Below are 27,646 nucleotides of genomic sequence, written 5' to 3'. Positions count from 1 at the left end.
GTATGACATTTTGTGCATAATCACACATGTACTCTGAGCCGCTGGAGTCAGTCTCATACCACCTTCTTTTATTTGGGGTCTGTATGAGATGGGACACACATCTCATCTGCCCATTATTTTATCCATCAACACACTGCATCCCATAAATGTAGAGATCAAGTGATGCTACAGTGACACATGCAGCCAATCCAAATCAGCTTTTTGAAGAGTGGTACACAAACTAAAACCTGGCTGGTATCATTTTGTACTTGATAGTTAAAAGCTCATTACAGCTCGTGTGACCTGTATGAAATATTACTGTGGAGGTATAATCAGTGTTTGTGTGTGCACTCAGAGAAAATATATGTTGACATTAATGTTATATTGTTTTATATGGTTAAGAGTGATGTTAATGGGTGTGTGTGAGATAGTTATTTCTAAGATCATTGTATCAGTTTTATTGTTCTTGTCTGAGAAGCACTTAAAAGTGCTTAATAAATAAACCTAAGATGTGTGCAAAATAACGTTTTATCTGTAGGAAGCACTGCTGAAACACTTACTCTGATTCAAATACACAGGAGACAGGATTATATTCAAACCTGATTATTTTATTCTGAGTTTATTTGCATTTCATTTCTGTTTATAAAACCCCATCCTAAACATCCAGACTCTGAAATCAAATTAGAGGTAATCACCTGAGGAATTACAAAAGATCTAATAGGAGTCAATGCAATGAAAAACAGCCATTTTTATTCTGTTCTGATTAAACATGAATGGTGAACAGCAGGAATGATGGAGAGAAAGTTGAGAGATAAAAGTAGAGCAGGAGGTGTGTTCTCTTCTTCCTTTATTCACCTTCTTCTGGAACACCAGGCTGTTCACCAGCAACAACTGGTGCTGCTGTCTTTAAAGGCTGGACTTGATTCCAGCATCCAACCTCCTCCATGTGTTCACTCATGCACACGCACTTAAAAAAGTTATTGATGTAGCATTGGGCCCTTCAGTCATCAGGTTCAGTGACACACTGCTCCACAATCTCTCTCAGGTTGGGGTTTTCCATGGCGGCTGCCACCCGCTCCTTATCGTTGATCTGTTTATTAACTGGAGAAATTAATCATTTTCACCACTCAGAACATGAGACTAGTGAAAAAGCACCAAAAAATCAGTAACACAAACAAACTGCTGAATCAGCTGGGCTAGCAGAGTTAAAAAACAAAGTTGTTTTCAAGGAGCCAGCAAGGCGGGAGGGGGCGTGGCTGTGGGGCAGCCTGAGAGGGGAAGTGGTGGTAGCAGCAAAACTCTAATACATGTGTTTGAAACCAATGCGGAGTCATGAATTTATTGTTTTGTTTTATATATAACATATAATATATATATATATATACATATCTACATATATATGTACATTTATATGTACATTTATATATATATGTGTGTATATGTATATACATTTATATATATGTATATATATATATACATATCTACATATATAAATATGTATGTATATGTATATACATATATATATACACATATACATACAGTTGTGGTCAGAAGTTTACATACACTTGTAAAAAATATAATATAATGGCTCTACTGAGTGTCCCGTTATTTCTAAAACTCTGATTTTTCTCTGATAGAGTGATTGGAACAGATACTTCTTTGTCACAAAAAACATTCATGAAGTTTGGTTCTTTAATGTCTTTATTATGGGTTAACAGAGAAAAGTGATCACATTTGCTGGGTCACAAATATACATACAGCAGTGCTAATATTTGGTTACATGTCTCTTAGCCATTTTCACTTCAATTAGGCGCTTTTGGTAGCCATCCACAAGCTTCTGGCAAGCTTCTGGTTGAATCTTTGACCACTCCTCTTGACAGAATTGGTGAAGTTCAGTTAAATTTGATGGCTTTCTGACATGGACTTGTTTCTTCAGCACTGTCCACATGTTTTCAATGGGGTTTAAGTCAGGACTTTGGGAAGGCCATTCTAAAACCCTTATTCTAGCCTGATTTAGCCATTCCTTTACCACTTTTGATGTGTGTTTGGGGTCATTGTCCTGTTGGAACACCCAACTGCGCCCAAGACCCAACCTTCGTGCTGATGATTTTAGGTTATGTTGAAGAATGTGATGGTAATCCTCCTTCTTCATTATCCCATTTACTCTCTGTAAAGCACCAGTTCCATTGGCAGCAAAACAGCCCCACAGCATAATATTCCCACCACCATGCTTGACTGTAGGCATTGTGTTCTTGGGGTTAAAGGCCTCACCTTTTCTCCTCCAAACATATTGCTGGGCATTGTGGCCAAAAAGCTCGATTTTTGTTTCGTCTGACCACAGAACTTTCCTCCAGAAGGTCTTACCTTTGTCCATGTGATCAGCAGCAAACTTCAGTCGAGCCTTAAGGTGCCGCTTTTGGAGCAAGGGCTTCCTTCTTGCACGGCAGCCTCTCAGTCCATGGAGATGCAAAACACGTTTGACTGTGGACAATGACACCTGTGTTCCAGCAGCTTCTAATTCTTGGCAGATCTGCTTTTTGGTGATTCTTGGTTCACTCTTTACCCTCCTGACCAATTTTCTCTCAGCAGCAGGTGATAGCTTGCGTTTTCTTCCTGATCTTGGCAGTGATGAAACAGTGCCATGCACCTTATACTTACAAACAATTGTTTGCACTGTTGCTCTTGGGACCTGCAGCTGCTTTGAAATGGCCCCAAGTGACTTTCCTGACTTGTTCAAGTCAATAATTCGCTTTTTCAGATCCATGCTGAGCTCCTTTGAATTTCCCATTGTAGCGTTTGTGGGCGTTTGTATCCAATGAGCCCTATTTACCTGGCCTAAGAGAAGTCACCAGCTGTAGTCACTCATAATCACTCACAAGAAGTTAAGAGGCCATGCTATGAAGCTCAGTTCACTGACACGTTTCTGTCACCAAAATTGCTAGTTCATGTTGCTGTATGTATATTTGTGACCCAGCAAATGTGATCACTTTTCTCTGTTAACCCATAATAAAGACATTAAAGAACCAAACATCATGAATGTTTTTTGTGACAAAGAAGTATCTGTTCCAATCACTCCATCAGAGAAAAATCAGTTTTAGAAATAACGGGACACTCAGTAGAGCCATTATATTATATTTTTTACAAGTGTATGTAAACTTCTGACCACAACTGTATATATATATATATATATATATATATATATATATATATATATATATATATATATATATATATATATATATATATATATACATGTATATATATAGTTTTCCTCTCCACTGTCGCTTTATGTTTGCTTAGTATGAGGATTGCTGTATAGTCACTGACACTAGTCAGTGACTTGATGCAATTTGCTGGGTTCCTTATATACGAAACATTATTTCTCATAGGCTTAAAGAACTGACCTGAATTGGAATGCTTATTATGTGAAGTGCCTTGAGACGACTCTTATCGTGATATATATATATATGTATATATATATATATATATATATATATATATATATATATGTATATATATATATATATATATATATATATATGAATATGTGTATATATATGTATATACATATATACATATATACATACATATACATATATATATACACATATTCACCGTATATGTATATACATATACCGTAAATCCTCTAATACAGGCCCGGGCCTGTATTTGACTCAAGCATACCGTATATGTATATACATATACCGTAAATCCTCTAATACAGGCCCGGGCCTGTATTTGACTCAAGCTCATCAAGCTCCAGGCCTTTATTGGAAGGAGGGCCAGTATTAGAGGCAGGCCTCTATTTCTATTTGAGCAAAGTGAACTAATGGTTCACTGGAGTTTTAGACAATTAAAATTGCGCCCACATTTTCAAAGTTAAACACATTTCTTTTAACAACGGTAGTTCCTGCTTCAGCCCCCTCCCCCCTCCCCCTGCGCAGCGGCTGCAAACTCACTGATGCGCCTGCAGCCTCTCAGAGTTCCTGCTGCTCTAAACATTAAAATAATTATTTCGTTTTCTGTTCCTCACTTCTGATTACCTTCAATGGTGTCTGTTTGTTGCAACCACCAGGTACAAAAACTAACTTGTTTTTATTTGACTATTTTTCTGTCCTGCCTGTTTATTATCTTCCTGCATCTCCTCTCAATCCTAAAGAGAAACTGCTACCTGGGTTCATATATATTCACCTCATGAGTTACCTTTGAACTGCAGTTCTAAAAGAGCTACCGACCGCAAAAACAGTGGAGCGCTCCCTGTTTGGCGGCCGTATCATACAGTCCGAGCAATAAACGCGGAAGTTAGATCCAAACACCCGTTGTGTGGGAGAAGCATATAATGAACTGTTTAATCTGCCCATCATTTGTGTTGAGAGATCAGCAGAGTTTGGATCAACAAAGGGCAACTACTTTGACAGTAGAAACTGTATTTATGGCTTATTTTTGTGCATTTAAAGTTCAGCCGCCATTGATAGTTGTTAAAAGTTGTTAAACCTGTGCATATGAAACAAAAAACGCCTTTTGTTTATCGATTTATTGTGAAAAAAGGAAGTTGTGCTTGCTCCTTTTCCTGTTGGGCAGTTGTGATTTCTGTCCATTGACTGCGGAGGTGCTCCGGCGAAAATAGGATCGATTCTATTTTTGCCGGACGCCGGAACAGAGGGCGGCGCACGGCGCCGCACTGCCGGAGCACGGCCGCAGTAGTGGAATTGCTCTGATTGACTACAACGGGACCGATTTTGCTCCGGCGTTTGTGTCGGAGCGGAGCGGAGGTAGTGGAATTTGCGTCGGAGGACAAGGTGATGCGCGCAGCGCCCCGCTCCACAGCATGCAGCAAAACTCATCAGGCGCAAATAAAAGACAGAAAACATTAAAGGAAATGAACTGACATGAACGATCGCGTGTTAAATTAGTTTTTGAGGTGGCGACACCTGATTGTGGCCGTGCTCAGGAGGCAGATCTACCGACCGCGAAAACAGCGGAGCTCTCCCTGCTTGGCGGCCGCATCAGTGATCTGTGAGTCGGAGGACAAGGTGATGTGCCCCGCTCCACAGCAGCGAAACACATCAGGCGCAAATAAAAGACAGAAAACATTAAAGGAAATGAACCGACATGAACGATCGCGTGTCAGTACCTATGCTCTGACACAGTGCGTTGCCCCCCTGAGCGCAGGAGCTGGTCACCTGCTGATAGCAGGCTGCTGTCTTTTCCGAGGGCTGCATCTTGCCGGTCATTATCACGTGACAGCGACTAGTCGACGACAGGCATAAAAAGTCACTATAGTGAAGTCGACTAGTTCATACAACCCCTGCTACTGCTCCCCAGAGTGTTCTGCAGCATAATCAGCATGTTCTCTTTGAACTTGATAGTGTAATGACCTGGCTGGGGTTGTAAGCCAGGTGCATTCTGGGTATTGTGTTATATGTGTTTCCTATCATTCTGCTAGTTCCTATGTGCTGATTTGCGTGTTGTGTGAGTGTTATGTAAGCCACAGGGAAGGTGATGTGTGTTCTGTGGAGTGGGTTGAATTAGCATGGTTAACTGACACCGTGACTCTGTGTGGTAGGAGCGTGATAGAGGATCGTGTCTGTAGCATTAAAAAGCGTTGAAGAAAAAGCCTAATAAAGGTCTGTGTGAACCTCTACTGCCTCCTACTGGTTGATTTGGGGACTATAACCCTGCCGCTGAGACACTCATATTTGCTTGTTACCACATTCCACCCGGCCACAATAAGAGACCGGCCATTAATCACCTCCGCTGACTCCGGCACCAGCCAAAATTGGAGACCCGGCCTTTAATTGAATACCGGCCTGTATTAGAGGATTTACGGTATACATACATACATACATACATACATATATATATATATATATATATATATATATATATATGCATATACATTATATATATATATACATTATATATATATATATACATTATATACATTATATATATATATATATATATATATATATATATATATATATATATATATATATATATATATATATATATATATACACATATCCATGTATACATATCTACATATATAAATACGTATGTATATGTACATACATATATATATATATATATATATATATATATATATATATATATATATATATATATACACACACACACACACATATATATAAAGGCTGGGCGATATGGCCTAAAATCAATATCACCATATATTAAGGATTTCACCTAAATAACGATAAACGGAAGATAACTACAGGTTTGCGCAGAAACAAAAGTTGTCCGCTAGATGGGGCTGTCACATGTTTACGATGATTACGATGAGTCACATTTTTACGTGACTCAATGTGGTACAGCTTCTTAAAGGGACATAAATGTTGCCAACCTACACACAGCTTTTCATTTACTATTATCAAATTTATTGACATGGAAAAAATTATCTCAATAAGAGTCAGAAATTTTGATAACGATACATTTTCGATTTATTGCCCAGCCCTCATCAACAACAATGAAACAATAGGTTTTGTTATTATGCAGTACAGAACAAACCCCCACTACTGTAATAAAAGACAAAAACTTACTATCTTCCTCTGTAGAATGGGTTCCTTCTGAAATGTAAATTTCCAACTAAAAAGAGAAAGAATACCAACTCATAAGTGAATACAAGATCATTATTACAGTCGTTTTTGAAAAGTCAAATTACAACCAAAAATGACTGGAAATACACCCAATCGTTTACTTTTGTTCCTGTGCATGGGTCAAGGGGCACACGCCGCCTGCCAAAAGTAACGCCAACACGGAAATGAAAGAAATTGCAGTTCCCCCTTCATCCACTGGGGCTGGCTCCAGAAAGGAGCAAGTTCATGTTTCAAAACAAACGAGTCCACTCTTAGCAACCACAGCCAGTTACTGATCAGAAATAGAAGATTATAGATGACGAATCACAGTAAGAAATATTTAGTTGTTGGTAACTGAAAAATTAGCTCGCGTTGTTGTTTAGAGCCGACCACTTTTTTCCTAATTCACTGTTGGCTCAATGTTAGCCTACAGCCTTCTTTCCTCGATATTAGAGTAAAACAAAAGGATGCCGTGGCTTCTTAGGGGTACAAGCAACGACTTCTGGGTCACTCCTTTTATTGGTTAAAAAACTTTCCACGATGCTGCTGCTGCTTTTTGCTGGCTGGTTTCAAATTACATATGTCGACACAGAACTGGAGAACCCACAGACTCGCATATGATTGGCTCAAGAACCAGGATGTATGGAGGCAGTACAGATTGTAAACAAAGACTACGTCCCTCTTCTGCCTTTTTAAAAGGAGACGACCCTCCATAATCAAAGTGTAAAATAACACGGCTGGCCGACCAGGGGGCTGTTGGTACTTGGCTGCTTTGACTCAGTCCTAGTCACGCTGATGCTTACCTTGTGTTTAAATGGCAAGCATCGCTGGAGCTTCACTTGTAAGCACAAACCTGCAAAACCATGAAAAAAGAGCATCAGTCCCGGACAGAATCAGCCTGCTGTAGCTCTACATGGGAGACAGAGGTGAAGAGTTCAACAAAAAACAGAGTGAATAATTCACATTTACCAGTTAGAACTGACTGATGGACCACAAACAGGTCTCATTTAAAACTCAACAACCAGGGTCTGAAATTAAAGTCAACCTAGGTCCTGTCACAGAAGCAATAGCTTCAAACTCAGTCCTGAAGTCCTGCATCAGGGTAGGAAAGGCAGCAGCTGATCCCCCACACCCCTGACGTTTTGGATTCTGCCTCTTGAAAGAATCTGAATTAGGAATTGAATGGAACCGGAACTGGAACAAGGAATTGGAATCGAAACCGGAATCGTTCAAATTGAAATGATGCCCAACCCTACTCATGACTAGGAAGGTTGTTGTTGGTTTACCATCCAGGAGAGAGCAGAGCATGTCTTGGCTAGTGGAAGTTAACTGTTAGCCTTAGCAACATCACAACATGGCAGAACTTCTTCAGGCTTGTGTTATTTGTGGAGATAAACCATCAATGCAGAACAGAGTCAGTGGTAGAGTTGTGTTGCTGCTAGCCAATCAGAAGCAAGATGTCTGAATATCAGGGAAAAGCCTCCAGATCCTGTCATCTGAATGTTAACTCTGCTGTGGCTAAATTCTAGCTCCTGAAACAGGAACGCCAGAGCATTTTACCCACAGAGGTCAACTCACGACAGAGATCAATTAATCTACAATAGAGACCAATGCATGTGTTAAAAAATGAGTGACCTTGGTCTTTAAATGATCAGTTATACGGTTGATCTTATAGCTTGTTAACCAACTCCCTACTTGTTTATGTATGCGATGAATCCCTGAAAGAAATGATGGGACTGTGGACTTTTAGCTATTTTCTGTACTTGTTATTTATTTATCCCATCTCATCCAAAAAGTTTAAAATAAAAAAAAAACTTCAGAGTTTATTTTAACCCAACTCCAACTTTGCTCCAACTCACAGCAGCTGCTTTAATTCTGCCTGAAACATGACAGGATGTCATGAACTGGAATTTTCAAGTTAAGCCCTGCCGATCCCCAGGAGCCATGGATCAACCGCCAGGTCTTTATCAACAAGTCAGGAAACTTGAACTCAACAATTCTACTTTTTCTTTTCTCTAACTGTTTAGACTTTAGAGAATTATATTTTTAGTGTTTGACTGGGATGTCTGCGACAGGTTGACAGCAGAGGGACTCACCAATGAGTGTAGCCAAAGAGCAGTGAGGGACGGTTGGAGAGAACCGGATTATAATGAGGAACTCATCGTCTCCAAGTTCCTGGACCTCCACACATTGTTCCGTCACAACCTCCAACTCCTCCAGGGTGTTGGGCTTCTCTGGGTCTCTGATTGTTCGAATGACATCTAACAGAGTTCAACATGATAAAATCTGTTCATCAATATGTACTATAAGAATTCCTAGATGCTGGATGAGTATGAGGGTTGCACTGATGGTGGTTGTTTATTTCCACAGCTAAATACCAAATTAATCAAGATCTTAATGCTCCAAAACACACAGACTGGAAAGGACAGACACGAGGGGAGAATAATAAGGGCTCTACCCAAACATGGGGTGTTTCTCAATGTCAAGGAACCACCCCTTGATGCCCTGGTCCCATCCCAGTTGCCAAGGAGATACATCATCAGGAACGGCTAAGGCTTGCTCCATGTTCATGTGCTACATAGGTGTCTGTCCTCCATTTGTTAGCCGTCTAGCTAACTGGCCAAGGATACACGGGGGGCGTCTTGTTGCCTTCTCTCATTCAAAAATTTCCCAGTACCCAGTGCAGTATTTTCAGAAGGAGGGTGGACGAGAAGCCAGCAGCTACCTCGGGTGCAAATGTCCTGTTTAAATGTAAGTCAACTAATTGTAGCTATCCGCCTGATATCTAAAATGTTTTTAGATCCAAAGCCGTTATCGACGGTGGGTTAGTTGCAACTTCGTTGGCTAGCAGGTACTAACTTGCTTACATATTTAACCAATCTATTCACAATTAAAAAACTAAAAGGCTCGCTATACATCTATAATAAAACTCATACAAACAAAACATAACCTTACCTCGCGTGTCACGTGACGTTCCATTAAACCGTTTTCTTTGACCTAAGCAAGGCGCCTGACCTACCAAGGCAATGCCTTGACATTGAGAAACACCTATGGGCTCTGCCTCCGGCCCCAAAATAACTCAACCCGCCACTACAATTAGTCGCCTTTACAAGTTGAATATACACACAAAACGACCCCAAAAATCTGAAATAAATGTTGAGCTATTTATGATGTACATGTTTCTAAATATACATTTATTGTATGTTTTGGCTCTACTACACCAAGAGTATGTGGTGACAGAAAATTGAATTAAAAAAGATAACATTTATTAATAAAAATGCCCTTGACGCGGACAAAACAACAGCCCGAAACTAGTCGCTGCTTAACTTCACAACGCGAGGTCAGAAACTTACCGTACACTTCCAACGCTTTCTCTTCCATCTTTCTTGTCCTCAGGACATCCCTGCTGTCAGTGAACCCTGACAATTGTAAAACCTTAGTAACAGTTAATGAGATGAGGCTGAACACGGACTCCATTCTTTAGAAAACGCCATTGTAAACGAAACCGACTAAAAAGATGAGCGACTGACAGGACCGGACGGGACGTAGCCGCTGTAGATCTCAACACAATCCGTCAACATGTTCATAACAAACACTGGCAGTAAAAGTGTGTAGAGATCTGCTGTTTACACACGCTCCACTGAGCGTGAACTACGTCACGGACGAATTTCAGACAAAACACATCGATCAACGATTTGAAATAGCGCCAATTACAAGAACACATAAAAGTAGTTCACAGTTTTCTATGAATTCATTTTAAGTCACGTTCAGGGTTATCATTTAACGACCGCATCAAACTATTGCGAGACATCGTGAACTAAGAATACAGTTCAATACTGAAACCATCGACAGAAACGTAAACGGGAAACGTGCCATTTTTGGAGGTTTAAGCAAGTCTATGCTCTAAAATAATTTCAAGAACATGGAGCTAGAACCTTTTGTAAATACATTAAAAGATAATCTGATTTTTTAAAACATAAACAAGAGCTCATTTATTTATTTATTTTTACTTGTTTTATCAGTTATTGATTCGTTTAGTTTTATTTCCTTTCATTGGTCAGTTTCGATCACCTGATTCAAGCAAACCGTCACGTGACTTCTGTGTTGGCAGTTTGTGACACAAGAAAATGTCCGAATTTTAATGCGTCTGTTTTACAGTGTGTGTTTTTCAATAGTATAGCTAAAAAAATGTAACAGCCCAAATTAATAACACTTCCTTTAACTGTTTACAACATGCTAGATGCGGCCGAATGCTGTAGCTCCATGGAGGTGGCTGTTATCCCGGAAAACCAGCACTTCGGACATGTTCGGGACATCCAGAAGGCTGAACTGTGTTATGGGGGCTCGCTGCTCTGCTGCCTGGATGTTAGGGGACAGCTGGAGCTGTGGGATCCGTCTGACAGAGAGGCCCTTCCGGTTGCAGTGGAAGGGTGCTTTCGAGAGTGAGTTCAAAAGTGATCCGTGTGTGTGTGTTTATGTTTATGTATTTAGCAGACGCTTTTGTCCAAAGCGACAATTGATAATCGGCATATTGCCCTTGAGGCTAACAACACCAATAACAACAACAACATTGACATCAGTCATGGAGAGTAGGGAACAAGGAGTGGACAGTAGAGAGGGGGGACGGGTGCAGGCAAGGTGTGTGTGTGTGTGTGTGTGTGTGTGTGTGTGTGTGTGTGTGTGTGTGTGTGTGTGTGTGTGTGTGTGTGTGTGTGTGTTTAGACCAGCATTGGTTATGGTCAGGGTTAGGGGATGGATCAGGCATTACAGGGGCGCTGATAGGATTTCAAAACCGGGGGGGGGGGGGAGTTCCAATATACCCTCCCCCCAAATGCACACACACGTACACATATACACACTATTGCAAGAGCCTTAACTAGAGCTCAGTCAGTTTGTGTAATTTCATCCAATGGTTTACGGATCGAAAGGAGTCAGTTGAGGTGGTTTGGGCATCTGGTCAGGATGCCTCCTGGACGCCTCCCTGGGGAGGTGTTTCGGGCATGTCCTGCCGACAGGAGGCCCCTGGGTCGACCCAGGACACGTTGGAGAGGTTACATCTCCAATCTGGTCCGGGAAAGCCTTGGGGTCCTGCAGGAGGAGCTGGTGGAGGTGGCCGGGGAGAGGACGGTCTGGAGCTCCCTAGTTGGGATGCTGCCCCCGCGACTCGGACCCGAATAAGCGGAGGAAGACGACGGGCGGCGACAGTTTAGGAAAAAACTAACACTATTATATATGTGTTTGATGCCATAGTGCAATGGAACACTGGCTACAAAGCTCTGCCTGATCAACACTATCCAAATCAGTCATTTGTTATTCTCCCAATCAATTACTAACCAAAACCTCATGCTTTATGCAAAACATTAAATGATTTTCAGCATACCAATCTTTACAGAAAACATAAAAGCCCTAAAAAAATTGCTCATAAAATATATTTAAAAAACGAAATTCACTTATCACTTAGAGCAGTCGTTCCCAAACTTTTATGTTTATGTTTATGTATTTAGCAGACGCTTTTGTCCAAAGCGACTTACAAGTGATAATCGGCATGTTGCCCTTGAGGCTAACAACAACAATAACAACAACTTGACATCAATCATGGAGAGGAGGGAACAAGTAGTGGACGGTAGAGGGGGGGACGGGTGCAGGGAGGGTGCTAGTTTAGAAGATGCTCTCTGAAGAGCAGGGTCTTCAGGAGTTTCTTGAAAATTGAAAAGGAAGCTCCTGTTCTGGTAGTGCTTGGAAGGTCATTCCACATTTGTGGAACGATGCATGAGAAGAGTCTGGATTGTCCTGAGAGTGGTGTAGGCACTGCTAGCCGACGATCCTGTGATGACCGGAGCGGCCGGGCCGAGACGTAAGCCTTTGCAAGAGGATTCAGGTAGATGGGAGCCGTACCATCTCGGACTTTGTATGCTAGTGTTAGCAATTTGAATTTGATGCGTGCTGCTAGCGGTAGCCAGTGGAGCTCAATAAACAGAGGGGTGACGTGTGCTCTTTTTGGCTGGTTGAAGACCAGACGCGCCGCTGCGTTCTGGACCATTTGAAGAGGCCTCACAGTACAGCCTGGAAGACCAGTTAGAAGGGCATTGCAGTAATCGAGGCGGGAGATGACAGTCGATTGCACCAGGAGCTGGGTGGCTTGTTGTGTTAGGTATGGTCTGATCTTTTGTATGTTATACAGCGCAAAGCGGCATGAACGAGCAACAGAGGCAACATGATCTTTAAAGGTCAGGTGTTCATCAATCACAACACCCAGATTTTGAACTGCCTTTGAAGGAGTCAGAGATAGGAAGTCATTTTGGATTGAGATATTGTGCTGTATGGATGGTTTTGCTGGGATGACAAGTAGTTCAGTTTTAGAGAGATTGACTTGGAGATGGTGGGATTTCATCCATTTTGATATGTCAGAGAGACAGTTTGATATTCGTGCACAGACAGTGTGGTCGTCCGGTGGAAATGACAGAGAGAGCTGGGTGTCGTCTGCGTAGCAGTGGTAGGAGAAGCCATGTGATTGAATGATCTCACCCAGTGAGGTGGTGTATATGGCAAAGAGAAGATGTCCTAGTACAGAGCCCTGGGGGACTCCTGTGGCAAGATGGTGCACTGTAGAGGATTGTCCAAGCCAAGATACACTGAATGATCGTCCTGTGAGGTACGATTCAAACCAGGCATGTGCTTTCTCTGTGATGCCCATGCTAGAGAGTGTGGACAAATGGAAGCCATGGTTGACAGTGTCAAATGCAGCCGATAAGTCCAGCAGGATAAGCACTGAGGATTTGGCAGTCGCTCTAGCTTCTTTTAAGATTCCGTCACTGCTAACAGAGCAGTTTCAGTGGAGTGGCCCTTTTTGAACCCAGACTGGTAAGGGTCAAGCAGACAGTTTTGAGAGAGGTATTCTGTGATCTGCTTGAAAGCCTGACCAACAGATGTTCCTTCATATTTTTACATTATTTAGAAATGTTCATTATATTTGGAAAGTTTTAATTTATATATAACTATATAAAGCTCTTTTGAATTTTTATATTTTAGTTTTTTTATGATTATGAGGCACACTTTGTTTATTTGTTTATTTAAGGATCCCCATTAGTCTTCACAATAGTGAAAACTATTCTTCCTGGGGTCCACTTGATAAAAGAAACAAAAACAAAAAGAAAACACATACAATATCACATAGACAGTGTAGGATTAAAAGTACAATATTTCATATACAATGTAAGTAAAACACAAGAAAACTCCTATAATCAACCTCATAAAACAAAATAATAAAAAAGCACTAAAAAGACAATTTAAAAATGGATCAATGAATCAATAAAACAATAACAATAACAAAGTGTTAATGTCAGGGTGTTAATTCTATAAATCTAATTGAAGTCTATAAATCTAAAATCTGTTAATCTAATTGAAATAGCTGTAACTGTTGTGTGATACAAACTTATGTTTTACAAATTTCTTGAGATTCACTTTAAACGCATCATGAACATTTATTGTTATTAGTTCAGGATGCAGGATATTCCAGCTCTGTAAATGACTGTTCTTTTAAGTGCATTGGTTCTTGGCAATGGAAGAGTAACGATAACTCCATATAGAACGCATCGGCATCTGCTCCTTTTTATGGCCTTTTTTTTTACATTGTCACGTTTGCGGTGTTTTACCATCATTTCTACATCCATCACGTCCCAGAGAAGGTCAAACCAACATCAAACCCACTGTTTGGAGCTTGTAAACTCCACACACCTCTCGTGCAGCACCAGCTGTCTGATGCTGCAGCAGCGTCGATCTTCCCGGCTGGATGAGTGAATTTCTTCATCAGAGTCAATATTCTGCTTCATAATCAGATTCAGTCATTACCAGACAAAGTGTTCAGTCAACAAAGACCAGACCTGCTGGCAATTATACGTTTTATCTAATAGTTGCGCTCTTCATGCTGCACACATCTCCTCCTCTCCCCAACTGGGAGCCTCTCGGCGGGAGGCGATTTTCAAACTCTAAAAACTCCCAAACTTTGCTCAGCCTGAAGGTTCCACATCTCCACTATCTTCTGGTGTAAAGTAGTAACTTCATGAGGGATCATATTTGTAGATGAGACTTGTTAAAGTCAGCAATGAGGCTTTGGCGCTTATAACGAGTAAGTCCCAACACTGACAACAAAGTACTGAAACTAGAACCAACATGCATAAACAGACAGATCGGTCCCGCCTACTTACACTTTTTTAAATACGCAGTAATCGTTGCTTGTCTTTTTCGCTTCATCCTGCATCCTAGCAGCAACCACTTTGGCGCCTCTGGAGTTGGTGTTTGTTTACATCGTGCTGCATTCAATGTAACTGGAAAAAGGAGCTTCAAGCACTTAACCTCCAATTTTGTTTTCTTTCTGGCCTCAGTGCGGGGGACGGATCGGGGTCGATCTGAATCTGGAGGGTCAGATCCCCCCCGTCCCCCACCCTATCTGCGCACCTGAGGCATTATACAGTCTTCTTGTAGAAGGCCATCCATGTCATAAGCTAATTGAACACTAGAGGGCTCTCTAACACCCAAAGTCAAGTCTCTTGGGAAGGTCTGAAGTCATTAAACACAATTTTTGTTTAGAAAGTTTATTTCTTGTTTGTAGTTTAACATTTGTACCAATGTTTCCTGTATCATCGTTACGTCTCCAATAGTCTAGCCTGGTTACCTTTGTGTCTTGCACCGTGTGTGTGTGTGTGTGTGTGTGTGTGTGTGTGTGTGTGTGTGTGTGTGTGTGTGTGTGTGTGTGTGTGTGTGTGTGTGTGTGTGTGTGTGTGTGTGTGTGTGTGTGTGTGTGAGAGAGAGAGAGAGAGAGAGAGAGAGCCTCCGTGAAGAAGATCCTTCTCTGTGTTCCTAGCTTCTCCTGGGAGGAGGTGGCAGCTCACAGCTCGGAGGTCAGCGCCTTCAGTTTGTTAGCTGTTGAGTCTCAGAATCACCTGAAGCTCCTGGAGGTTGAAGCAGAACAGTCCTCCATTTCTCTGATTTTTGTCTGCAAATGTCCAGCAGACCTTCTGCTGGACGTTGTCACCAAGCAGGACCAAAGTAAGACTGCTTCTCTAATGTGTAAAGAAAACTGGTGGCAGATTTACTGATGAACTCTTTGTTGTCAGGTGTGTGTGAGCTGCAGTCTGTGCAGGTGTTGTCCTTTGCTGCTGGCCGAAGCTGTGTGATGGTGAACTGGGACTGGCTTCTGCAGCTGCAGTGGCAGCAAGACGAGGAGGAACCGAAGGTGCTGTCCTGTTGTGGTGTGCAGCTGAGCAGCATGGACAGACAGACCGCTGTTCATCACTGTGTTTGTGCAGAAACTCTTTTCATCCTCAGCGCCATCGGATTCATCTGTATCCTGTTTCCAGCTGAAAACAGACCGATTGAATGTTCTACCTGCAGCTGAAAAAGTGTTTCCTACCCATGTTGAGAAATCTGGCTTCCACTTCTCTATCTGCTCTCTTTGAGTTCCTCTGAAGTTGACGTTAGGAACTGTTTTTGTTCTGGTCTGGATCAGTCTGAACCAAATGTTGGTTCTTTCTATGCCAGGACCTTTTATGACATGTCACAGAAATGTGAAATCTGAAGAATGTTAACTGTTTCCTTTCTGTGTGTTATGGTCACACAGTAGTGCTACTTCTGTATTAGTATTTTCTTTAACCCTGCCCCCGCAGCTATACACAGCATCACAGATGGCCTTCTACTGGCCACCATCGACTTGCCTGCCTACCTGACTCCTGGGCTGGCTGAAGGTCGTGCAACATCCTTCTGCCTGGTCCAGGTGTCAGCTGATCTCAGTACAGCTGTAGCTGTGACTCAGTCTCACACAGCTGTCGCCATAGACCTGAACCACTACTTCAGGTACAGTATTCTGTAATGCTGTCTCATTGTTTGGTCCTGAATCCGTTTGGTCTCAATGTATCAGACCCAGACTGGACTTGACTGGTTTTGTTGATTGGTTTCTGTCATCTCCCTTCCAGGACATACCCGGATCACCTTCTCTGTCCCGTTCCACAGTCCAGTCTGCCTCTGCAGCCCAAGATTTCCAGGGACCAGGATAGCTTGTCCAGCTCCAGCTGCAGTCTTGCTGCTCTTGGATCCCCCTTCAGTGATGACCGGTAAGTAGCTCAGCTTATAGAATGATAGGAGTGTGTTTGGCTTTCTAAGCTTTCGTCTTCACTAGAGTCCTGTGCTGGGCTATTTTTAAAACCCGTTTCCACCTCTCCACACATTGGGACCACAAAATTATTTTCATTTCTTTGGTTTTTATTTTTTCTCCAGCTCCTGGGAAGCTCGTCTGTCATCCATGTATAACCAAGCTCAAAAGTCAGCTGCTCCCTCCTCCTCTCCCCTGCCTGCTGGGACATTTTGGACCTCCTCGCTCCTCCACCTTCATTCCCACCTGGCTCCAGCCTCAGGCCACAGCAAAGCTCCACCTGGTGGAACGATGGCTGTTTTCTCTGTTCCTGAGTTCTCCACTCCCTCGCTGCTCGCTGTTTCAGAGTTCTCAGCCCTTCTGACCTTTGTGACCCCTGGAAACAACCAGACCACAGTGGCCTTATGGGATGTGGAGTCTGGGCACGTGAGCCACCACCACACAGAGGGTGAAGCGGCTCCAGTTCAGCAGTGTGGGGACAGACCGCGCAGGCTGCTGATGAAGAGTAAGACGAACTCAGAAACAGCATCTTCGTCAGCCGGTAAAGCTGTTTTAATACATTATGTATATTTATATTTTAATGATGTGTGTGTGTGTGTGTTTTCCTTCAGGGTCCGGCGTGTTTCAGATCCTGTTCTCTGTGACACAGCAGGACCTGCTGAGCAGGCTGATGTTATTTGGCAGTGCAGCAACAGTGGATGCAGTTTGTCACCTGAACAGCTGGGGGCACTGCTCCATTCCTTTTCACACATTACAGGTATGGTTACAGAAGGCACCGCCAACAGGAACTCCATCAGCCCAGCAGAGCACCATCTGGATGTTTTATTTCTGTTTCTCTTTATGTGTGTGTGTGTGTGTGTGTGTGTGTGTGTGTGTGTGTGTGTGTGTGTGTGTGTGTGTGTGTGTGTTTGTCTTCAGGCTGGACTGAAGAACCGTCAGCTTGATACAGTGGACTTTTACCTGAAGAGTAAAGGAAACCTCTTGAACCTGTCAGGAGTGCTTGGTTCTGCTGATCTGCCTGCAGACTCCAGGCTGGGTCTAACAGACAGTACGTGGTCACATCATAGACTACAGTAGACAGTGGTCTAGTGCTGCTGTTACAGGGACCTGGCAGGTCTGATTACAGAAGGAAACTCTTTTAAAAGATGATACTGCCTCTAAATCTAAGGGTTAGAAAGTAGCAGACATGCTGTCCGTGTGTGTTGTAATGACACACTTATCATTTAAAGGGATGTAAGAAACTATTGAATCATGTTATGATGCTGAATTGATATTTAGAAACAGTGTGTTGATTTTTTCTATTGAGAATTTAGAGGGAAACGTTTTTGTGTGGTGCAATTCAAACTCTGACTGCTAGGGGGCAGCAGTTTATACCTCCTCATGCTGATGGAACACGATCTGCTGATAACACTTTGTGTTTGGAAACGTCTGGCCTGAGTTTAACAGTTGAATTCAATCCTTAACTATGCAAATATTTTCTATTAATATATATATATATAAATCCCAAACACACAACAGTGTAGATTGTCTCAGTGCTCTGCTGTTCTTAGATATTGCCCTTAAAATTCTCACTTTTCTAAGTCTTAGTTTAGCCTGACTTCCTCCTGCTTTTATCCATACTCGTGTGTGTGTGTGTGCGCGTGTGTGTGTGTGCGTGTGTGCGTGCGTGTGTGTAGGTTTGGAGGAGCTATTCCCTGCATTGGACTTGTTGTGTTCCGCTGTCAGAGACTCCAACAGCGAGGCAGAGAGTCGTCAGTTCTCTGAGCAGCTCCTGACCATCACCATGAGCTTCATCAACACTCAGATCCGCTTGCTGCTCTGCAGCTCTCACTGTGAGGCCTCACACTGCTCCACTTACTCTCCTTTTTGTTTTATTTTTCCTTGTTTGAAGAGCTGAAGCTGTCCTGTCTGCAGATGAGTACCCCGATGTGCAGAAATGTGTAGAAGTTTTGGACCGGTACATTACAGAGCTGAGGAGCTACATGAAGAAGTTTCCCTGGACCGGTCCTGTCGGTTCTACTCAACGTCGGGAGGAAGAGGAGAGGGATCCATGGGAAGAACTTCCTACAGAGGTCAAATTTAGATCCACAATGTTTAGGTTTTGGATTCTGGAACATTGGGAGGTTGGTTGTAAATGTTTATGTGCTGGTTTGCATAACAGGAAGTGGTCCAGCGATCTATCCTGACCAATCAGATCCCCAGAGCTCAGGCTGTGCTGCGGAAGCAGAACCGGCCTGAGCAGCGTCTATCAGCTCTGAGAATGGAGGGTTTGCATCAGACGTTCTCATGCCTGCAGCGCAGGGACCTGCAGACCGCCACGGTGCTCCTCACCAACATGGTAAGATCTTCCATCATCATGCTAACCCTTTAGCTGTAGCATTTACCCATCCATACCAGTGCAGGGGGCTTTAAACTGTTGTCAGTAGACAGAACTGAGTCTTAAATATCAGATGAAATGTGGGAGATCATTCTTAGACATATTACTGGTTCCTCAATCTGTATTTCAGCATAGTCTGATACAAAAAAGAGCTCATCTCACCAACGCAAGACAATCAGATATCTACCCTAACACAGACTCCTTTTGTCCTTACTGTAAGGGGCACCCAGCAGACCATATACATATTTTCTGCTCATGTCCTACACTCTCCACTGTTTGCATAGACATTTTTGATTGGGCCAGCATCTGCAGTGATGCGAACGCTGAACCGGTCTGCTGTGGTGAAGAAGGAGCTGAGCCAGAAAGCAAGGCTTTTGAGTCCTCGCCTATGGTCATGAGCTTTGGGTAACAACCGAAAGAACAAGATCACAGAAACAAGCGGCCAAAATGAGTTTTCTCCATGGGGTGGCTGGGCTCAGCCTTGGGGCTAGGGTGAGGAGCTCGGACATTCGGGACAGACTCGGAGTAGAGCCACTGCTCCTCCATATCGAGAGGAGTCAGTTGAGGTGGTTTGGGCATCTTGTTAGGATGCCTCTTGGACGCCTCCCCGGGGAGGTGTTTTGGGCATGTCCTGCCGGCAGGAGGCCCCCAGGACGACCCAGGACACGTTGGAGAAAGTACATCTCCGAACTGGCCCAGGGCCGCCTTGGGATCCTGCCGGAGGAGCTGGTGGAGGTGGCCGGGAAGAGGACGGTCTGGAGCGCCCTAGTTGGGATGCTGCCCTCGCGACCTGGACCCGGATAGGCGAAAGAGGACAAGACAGGATTTTTGACATACACACAAAACTCTATGGCCAAAACATTTGTTCTAATTCCCTTGAGCTCTATATTTGGTATTACTTCATCCACTTGCCCTTTGCCCAGTAAGGCACATAATGCCATTGCTTTTACCACCCAGAAGGAGAATTTTTCTCACTTGGAAGCAGCACTCACCACTGCAGCGGTGCGGATTGACTACATATTTGTTAAGTGATCAATAAGATGTGATAATATATATAAATATAAATTATCAATCTTATTGGTCTTTGTATTTTTGATCAGAAGACTCTAGATTCTTTGAGTATTCAGGGAACACACTCTTCATATTAATTCAGACCGAGTCAAGTATATAGTTTTATAAAAATGAATTTAATTCTATTTTTCTAACTGACGATTATACAGGACAACATATGAATTAAATAATGGAGTGTGAGCTAGATGTTTTAGCAAAGCCTCGTAAGTATCTCAGAGATCTTGTGATGTCTGGGTTATAACATCAGTTTGGCTGTATGGTTTAATAAGCTATAGATTATTCATAAAGTCATCCGACACAATCGTGCAAAGTCTACGATACCCTTGTGTAGGGCTGGGCGATATGCCCTAAAATCAATATCACGATATATTGAGGATTTCACCCCGATAACGATAAATGGACGATAACTACAGGTATGTGCAGAAACAAAAGTTGTCCACTAGATGGGGCTGTCACGTGGATTGTGTTGAGTCACATTTTTATGTGCCTCAAGGTGGTACAGCTTCTTAAAGGGACATGAACGTTGCCAACCTACACACATATTTTCTTTTTATTATTATCAAAATTATTGACATGGGGAAAATTATCTCGATAAGAGTCAGAGTTTTTGATAACGATAAATTTTCTATTCATTCCCCAGCCCTACCCTTGTGTGACAGTTGCTCTCAGTGGTCCAGATGAAAGGCAGCCAGAGTGGTGATTTACCGGATGTCGTGGCCACAGGAATCCCAAAGTGTCGTAGTTCCCTTTCAATTCAGATTTCTAGTCCGGCCATGAGATTCAACCAGGGTCTGCAGGTTAGATGATCCACGTCTGAGGTGTTGTAGTGTCTGAAATCCCTCGCAAGCATTGCAGAGGCTTTGATCTTGGGGTCAAAAGAGAGGATGGTTCCTAATGCTTACTCACCGGTCGGCTGAACCAGGATGCAGCTGAAGAACTGACTAGATCAGGAAGTGATCCATGTATTTATTAAATGTTGTTTACAAATTTAGACAAATCAGAATTTGACAAGTTTAACGACGTTACCAAAATACCTCAGAAGATCCCGACTTCACTCAGGTACTTAGAGGTTTTCTCTGAGTGTGAAGTGAAAATGTTATAACAGTTATGTGGATCAAAAATGTTAAACATTAATAATAATATTATGATATTAATGTGTTCTCACTGCTAGATTAAATTACTATAACCAACAATTACTGATCTGGTGTAGCTGTGATCTGAAATGAATCATTACAGGAAAAATGTTCAGTTTAACCCATCATTCAATATTGTACACATTATTTATACACTTAGGATTTAAACATCTTGTTCATTCAACAGAAGATGATTATATGACACTTATGAAATTATAAAGTTTTAAAGCCATTAGAAAGATGAGCTTTAATCAGAGAGTTAAAGTCTCGTCTTCTGCATGAGACCTTGGGTTCCAGCAAAGATAAGGGAGCTAGGGGAAGGACTTATTATGGCTCCCTTATTCAGTAATAAGATCGTTGAGCAGTGCTTTTCTGGTCTGATGTGGCCCAGGATGTGTGACGCAGTTTGTGCCTGCAAGTTAAAAGTTAACTTCTGGTCATTTTGATGAAATACTTGGCCTTTTGGTACGCTACATATCCCCCCTTCCAAGGGCACGGAGTCACAGACAGAAGACCACGTGGCGTTGAACAACCTTAGAGGCCCCGAGGACTCAGCAGAGGAAGACAGAGTTAGTTCTTAGGCAACAAAAGCAGCAGGAGTGAGGAAAACCAAATCCTCACACAGTGGAGCTGTCAATATATATCCCAATCAGTAAATTGTAATCCCACTTAGAGAAATCCGCAGTCAGGGACCACGATAAAAAAGAAACCAGAGCCAGGAGGAGAATGAGCCAGACCATAGCGACCCACAGCGAAGCCAGAAGACCGGAATCCCCATAGAACCGTCCAGAACTCAAGAAGAACCAGAACCTAGACCGGGAGGGAAGCAGAAGTCAGGAGATTGTCGGAGAGGGAAACGTTGTAATTCCCAGGCAACATGGACATCTGATGGAACTCAGCAAAACATTCAAAACACACACACACAGGGCATTTAACCATAGACCCTCCACCAAGTGTCGCCAGATGGAGTAGAGACGATTAATTTCTTCAAACATGAAAACATTTGATTCACTCTGAAAAGAACCACCCTACGAGACACGGACCCCTTTCTTTAACTTTTTAGGGAACTACAAATTTCCCTTGATGAGAAGGCCGATGGTTGTGATTAAATTAGTTATCGTTACATTATAAAGATGCAACTGTAAGTGTTAGAAATCATTAATATTTTTTTGTGTATCTTTGAAAGGGATGCGTGGGTGGAAGGTTTGGGGGTTGTATGAATTCTTGTATAAGTTGTAATGTTTAATTTGTATGTTTAATTTGTTATCTAGAAAACATTATCAATTGTAAGAAAAACCATGAAGATGCTGTTCAGGAAAGTTTCATCATCCTGAAACTCCAGCCTGGTTGTCTCCTCTGAGCTGGCTGTTAGCTCTGCAGGAGGAGGTTAAATAACCACTGTGTCTGCCGTTTGAGTCGTCCTGTAGCAGACCCTCCGGGCATGGGGACACATCAGCTCAGCACAGTGACTGTAGCATCTAGAGGACTGAAGCTGTGTTATTTGTTTATTAACAGGGCTTCAATGTGAAGGAGCAGCTTCACAGCATCTGCATGTACACCAGCCATCACAAGCTCAGAGAGTTCATGGTGAGTTGGACCGCCTCCTGTCCGAAACGCTGGTTGTAGTAGCTCTGATGTGTGTTTTATGATAACCCTTAGCTATTTGTGCAGCTGTGACATCATAAACTGTAGTTTGGCTTTTCTGTAACCTTTTCAAACTCTCTGCTCTGGAGTAAAAGAGAGATGTTTGGTTTGATCCATCAGGTGGAGGAGTTCTCAAAAACAACTTTTCTGTCTGAGACAGAGATGAAGAGTGTTATGTTCATCAGGAAGATGGAGAAGCTTGGCTTACAGCCAGCTGTCACCCACTCAGCTCAGACTTCATCACACAGGTGAGACTCTGGACCTAAGCAGGCTCTGGTCTGTTCTTCTGTCCTCCAAGATCTCATGTGAGCCGCTGAACTAAACCATTATTAAAATGTTCCAGATTCGTTCAGATGGGCTATAGGGAGTCGAACAACGAGGAGGTCCTGAAGGAGATTGTGGAGCAGAGGCAGCTTGAGAAGGTGGAAGAACTCTGGAGGAACCTTCGACTGGATTGGGTGAAGAACTGGGATGAAAGCTGCCAGGCTGCCATACTCTTATCCAGACTCAAGCCCACAGGTAAAAAACCGAATCAGAACTAAAGACCACTGAGCTGTTACGAACACATGGGTCAGAACAGATTTCTTCTGCTCATCAGAGCTGGGTGGCTGTGACTCTTCGGTGCTGTGGCGCCACCTGACTGGCCTCCATGACCAGCAGCAGGTCTGTGAGTGGATCCAAACCCAGAGGCCTACCAGCTCCCCCTGCTGGCCAGACATTAGTCCAGAACTGGTTAACAACAACACCATGTGCAGCATCTACATGAAGGAGAGCATCCTAGACCTGCTGGCCAGGTATAGAAGCTAACTCATACTCTGTGATGTGTTCTCTGGGTTCTGGTCCGGTTCTCCTTTCTCTGAAAACAAGAAATCACAAAAATACCATTAAAGGTACTGGCCAGAAGTTCAGAGTTACTATACCATCTACAGGTACTGGTCATAAAATTAGAATATCATGACAAAGTTGGTTTATTTCCATAATTCCATTAAAAATGTGAAACTTGTATATTAGATTCATTCATCACACACAGGCTGATATATTTCAAATGTGTATTTCTTTTAATTTTAATAATTATAACTGACAATTAATGAAAATCCCAAATTCTGTATCTCAGAATAAAAGAATACAAATTAAGACCAGAGATGTTGGCCAACTGAAAAGTATGAACATCAAGTATGAGCATGTACAGCACTCAGTATTTAGTTTGCTTTCCTTTGGCCTGGATTATTGCAGCGTGGCATGAAATCAGTCAATCTGTGGCACAGCTCAGGTGTTTTTTGGCACTTACACATTAGTGTCAGCACGGTTGGGGTTTGGTAGGTCTGGATGGCTTGAGTTCGGTCTCAAACGGACGTTGTAGTGGAGTGTGCGGAAATCCCCGAGCCTGTGGGCGGCATTTAATGTACACGAGAAAGTCCTCCATAATAAACAAAGGTGGGCATGAGCTGTGTTGCTTTTGGAGGCTCTGAACCACATTATTTTATTAATTTTTTGTGCGTGTCCTTATAATCCTGTGCCACATACACACACACACACACACACACACACACTGCTTTCTCCCCTGAGCACCTGCCTGCACGCCGGGGCAAGAGCTCCGATGCAGAGGAATATGGAGCTAGGATTGGGACAATATTCAGCGTAACTTGTACCAAGTTTTGTAACTTCAAACATGTTTCATCACATGTAACTTTGGATTCGTAACTTGTAACTTTAGTTCTGTTTCGTTCCCTCCTGACTGCCAGTGGCAGTAAACAGAGTGGATGTATCTCCTCGCGCTCTGCGCAGGTCGAGTACTAATGTAAACAAAGTCACGCACGTGACACGTAGCGCACCTGGTCGCAAGTCTATAAATTACGCGCCGATAGCTACGTTCGGGTCTCTTTGATCTTCTCGCTGTTGGCCTGGCGTGCTTCGCTGGTCAATCGCTCCGTAAGTCCGTGATTCGGATCTTATCGGTCTTGAGAGGTGAGTACTGTTTTTACTTGGCGTCTTCCTGCCCGGGACTGTGTGGTCGGAGCGCTCGAAGGAGCCCTCTGGGGCGGTGGATTGACGCTGTTATTTCTCTTTATTTGTTACCGAGTGCGGGTGGTGCGGCCGGCCGGCGCCGTTCGGACCGCCGCTGCCGGCTCGGATAGGGCTCGCTGGCGGTCGCAGGTTTTCCCCTGTGGAAAGGGGAGGTGGGTGCGGCCGGCGAGCGCTACAGGTAAGTAGGGCTGGACGTTCTGACCGTGGTGGTGGCACGCTCAGATTACCTAGCCGACACACACGCACGTGTGTTGTTTTACAACGCTACAGGTGAGTGGGGCTGGACGTTCTGACCGTGGTGGTGGTGGCACGCTCAGATTACCCAGCCGACACACGCACGTGTGTTGTTTTACAACGCTACCGGTGAGTGGGGCTGGACGTTCTGACCATGGTGGTGGCACGCTCAGATTACCCAGCCGACACACACACACGTGCGTTGTTTTACAACTCCAGGACTGAATCGCGTTCTTCAGTTTTCCTCGAAGTCCTCGCTCAGTTCCTGTGGAGTCGCTGGCGTCTCCCACACCGGTAAGGATGTTGGAGTGTACGTCATGCGGGGCTCCCCTCCAGGTGGAGGACGGCCACGACTTGTGTCCTAAGTGCCTGGGCGTCGGTCACCTCAGAGAGGCGCTGACTGACCCATGCATGAACTGCAGCATTTTGCCGCTGGCGGTGCGGGAGGACAGGCTACGGCAAGTAGAGTGCCTCCTGTTTGAGTCAGACCTGCCGCCCTCTAGTGTCCCTCGCCCGTGTTCCGGGAGACGGAGGGATAGACCGGCTGAGGAACGCGGCAGCACGAGGCGCAAGAAGCGGCGTGTGGGGCAACCCTCTCGCCAGGAAGTGGACTCTTTGCGGGCGGAGGTGGAACAGCTCAAAGCGCTGCTGACCAGAGCCCCGGACGAGGGGGGCCCGGATGACCTGATCTCTGTGAGGGCCTCAAATTCTGAGTTTCAGTCCCTCGAGGAGGAGGGCCCCTCTCCGGGCCGTAGTCAGGGGCTGGTAGTGGAGCCCCCGGGCCTGGGAGGTCACGGAGACTCGGGGATGTCCCTCCATAGCTCAGCAAGCTCGGAGCTGGCGGAGGACCCCTGTCAGTTGCGGGCGATTCTGCGAGCGGCACTGGCCAGGATTGGACTGGACGACGTGCCGGTGCCCCGTCCGGCGGGGAATCCCTTCTTCCGCCGGGCTCCGGCGGCGCCCCCGTTTCAGGTCCCACCATCGCCGGCCTTTGTGGAGGAGCTGCAGCGGTGCTGGGGGGACCCGAGACAGCTCTCCCACCATGGTAGGGATGCCAGGACCCTGGCATCGATGCGGGAGGCAGGAACCTACGGGTTGGACCGCATGCCCCCGGTGGACCACTGCATTGCCTCTTTGGTGCTCTCCCCAGATGAGGCATTGAGGGACAGGGTCCGCTGTCCGAGCACCCAGTGTCGGGTGACCGACAGCTTACTGTGCCGGGCTTACGACATCGGGGCACGGATGGCACGCACCAGCAATTCGCTGTCGGTGCTGTTGCTAGCCCAGTCCCAGATGCTGCAGTCGGGCGCAGCGGGGATGGCACTGGGCGATACGAACGACGCAGCCCTGCAAGCATTTGGGCTGATGTCCAGGGAGCTTGGTCGGTTGTTGGGCACGCTGGTAGTGGCTCGCCGTCAGGTCTGGTTGGCGCAGGCCCCGGTGTCGGATGGCTGCCGACAGAGCCTGCGCTGTCAGCCCGTGGTGCCGGGCCAGTTGTTCGGGCCCGAGGCTGAGCGGGCGTTGGAACGTCGGCGGCAGTCCAGACAAGCCGCAGAGGTCTGGAGTGGGCGTAGCGGGGCAGGGGTCTTCCCCATGCCACAGTCCAGGCCGCGAGGGGCACGGGACCCTCGGCGCCGGTTTCGTCCGGCCGCCCCCTTGCAGGTCGCCCAGCAGACCGCGGCTGCGGCAGGGACTTGGAGACGCTCGGGGGCAGGTCAGGCACCGCCCCGGGGATCCTCGGGGCAGGACAGGGGCCGCCGCCCCCCCAGGGCCCCAAACAGGCGTCGGGACACGGCCTGAGGGCTGTGGGCCGGCGGCGGGTAGATTTACACCACAGCACCTGGCCCTCTGGGAGGCCCAATGCGGAGACGCTTGGGTGGTTCGAACTATGTCCCAGGGCTACAGGTTGCAGTTCCGCCGTCGGCCCCCACCCCCTTCGGGGGTCAGGGTGACTTCGGTCACAGATCCTGCACGGGTCAGCATCCTGATGCAGGAAATAGATGTGCTCCTGGACAAACGGGCCATAGAGGTTGTTCCGCCGCATTTGCAGGCAGACGGCTTTTATTCGACATATTTCTTGGTGCCGAAGAAGGACGGGCCCCTGCGGCCGGTACTGGACCTCAGGGGTCTCAATCGGTTCCTGAAGGTGCTGCCCTTCCGCATGCTTCGGACTCGCGATGTCCTTCAGGTGGTTTGTCCGGGAGAGTGGTTTACGACCATAGACCTCAAGGACGCATACTTCCATGTCCCGATCCATCCGGGGCACAGGAACTACCTGCGGTTTTCTTTCCTCTGGAGGGTGTACCAGTTTCTGGTTCTGCCATTCAGCCTGTCTCTCGCCCCCCGAGTTTTCACGCGGTGCGTGAAGGCAGCCCTGAGCCCCCTGTGTCGGGCGGGGTTGAAGGTCCTGCCATATCTCGACGACTGGCTCGTCTGCGCGCCG

At 44.9% G+C, this 27,646-nt stretch overlaps 2 protein-coding genes across 3 annotated transcripts in view; one reads left to right on the top strand and one right to left on the bottom strand.

Annotated features, from left to right (window-relative positions):
• Positions 1–566: 566 nt before the first annotated feature.
• Positions 567–10,176, bottom strand: ciao2a (cytosolic iron-sulfur assembly component 2A). The gene is made up of 5 exons (XM_015963901.3): positions 9,929–10,176; positions 8,672–8,836; positions 7,379–7,428; positions 6,540–6,585; positions 567–1,080 (listed from the first exon to the last, which is right to left on the bottom strand). The coding sequence occupies exons 1-5, from the start codon at positions 10,050–10,052 to the stop codon at positions 980–982; spliced, it is 486 nt and encodes a 161-aa protein (XP_015819387.1). The 5' UTR covers positions 10,053–10,176; the 3' UTR covers positions 567–979.
• A 478-nt stretch (positions 10,177–10,654) lies between these two features.
• The window catches only part of spg11 (SPG11 vesicle trafficking associated, spatacsin), a 57,824-nt gene continuing 40,832 nt past the window's right edge, over positions 10,655–27,646 (top strand). For both annotated transcript variants that reach the window (XR_011520329.1, XM_015963893.3), the window contains exons 1-15: positions 10,655–11,017; positions 15,436–15,620; positions 15,689–15,916; positions 16,238–16,424; positions 16,544–16,681; positions 16,845–17,224; positions 17,331–17,476; positions 17,638–17,767; positions 18,396–18,551; positions 18,634–18,791; positions 18,881–19,057; positions 22,816–22,887; positions 23,065–23,192; positions 23,288–23,463; positions 23,543–23,738. Coding sequence is in view for 1 of the 2 variants with exons in the window: in XM_015963893.3 (XP_015819379.1) it covers positions 10,809–11,017; positions 15,436–15,620; positions 15,689–15,916; positions 16,238–16,424; positions 16,544–16,681; positions 16,845–17,224; positions 17,331–17,476; positions 17,638–17,767; positions 18,396–18,551; positions 18,634–18,791; positions 18,881–19,057; positions 22,816–22,887; positions 23,065–23,192; positions 23,288–23,463; positions 23,543–23,738 (2,666 nt within the window). In the remaining variant the exon portion in view is untranslated. The remainder of the gene's footprint in view (positions 11,018–15,435; positions 15,621–15,688; positions 15,917–16,237; positions 16,425–16,543; positions 16,682–16,844; positions 17,225–17,330; positions 17,477–17,637; positions 17,768–18,395; positions 18,552–18,633; positions 18,792–18,880; positions 19,058–22,815; positions 22,888–23,064; positions 23,193–23,287; positions 23,464–23,542; positions 23,739–27,646) is intronic.

The sequence above is a fragment of the Nothobranchius furzeri genome, chromosome 4, assembly GCF_043380555.1.
Source record: "Nothobranchius furzeri strain GRZ-AD chromosome 4, NfurGRZ-RIMD1, whole genome shotgun sequence".
Lineage (NCBI taxonomy): Eukaryota > Metazoa > Chordata > Actinopteri > Cyprinodontiformes > Nothobranchiidae > Nothobranchius > Nothobranchius furzeri.
The sequence above is the reverse complement of the archived record's forward strand: the minus strand, read 5'-3'. Positions and strand labels throughout refer to the sequence as shown.

What these genes read in the sequence shown, in the direction of transcription:
- ciao2a (XM_015963901.3), bottom strand. Translation starts at nt 10,052, where the DNA reads ATGGAGTCCGTGTTCAGCCTCATCTCATTAACTGTTACTAAGGTTTTA. An exon ending in GAAAGCGTTGGAAGTGTACG is followed by an intron (nt 8,837 to 9,928) that starts GTAAGTTTCTGA and finishes GAACTCTGTTAG; the next exon opens with ATGTCATTCGAACAATCAGA. An exon ending in CCATTCTACAGAGGAAGATA is followed by an intron (nt 1,081 to 6,539) that starts GTAAGTTTTTGT and finishes TAATTTCTCCAG; the next exon opens with TTAATAAACAGATCAACGAT.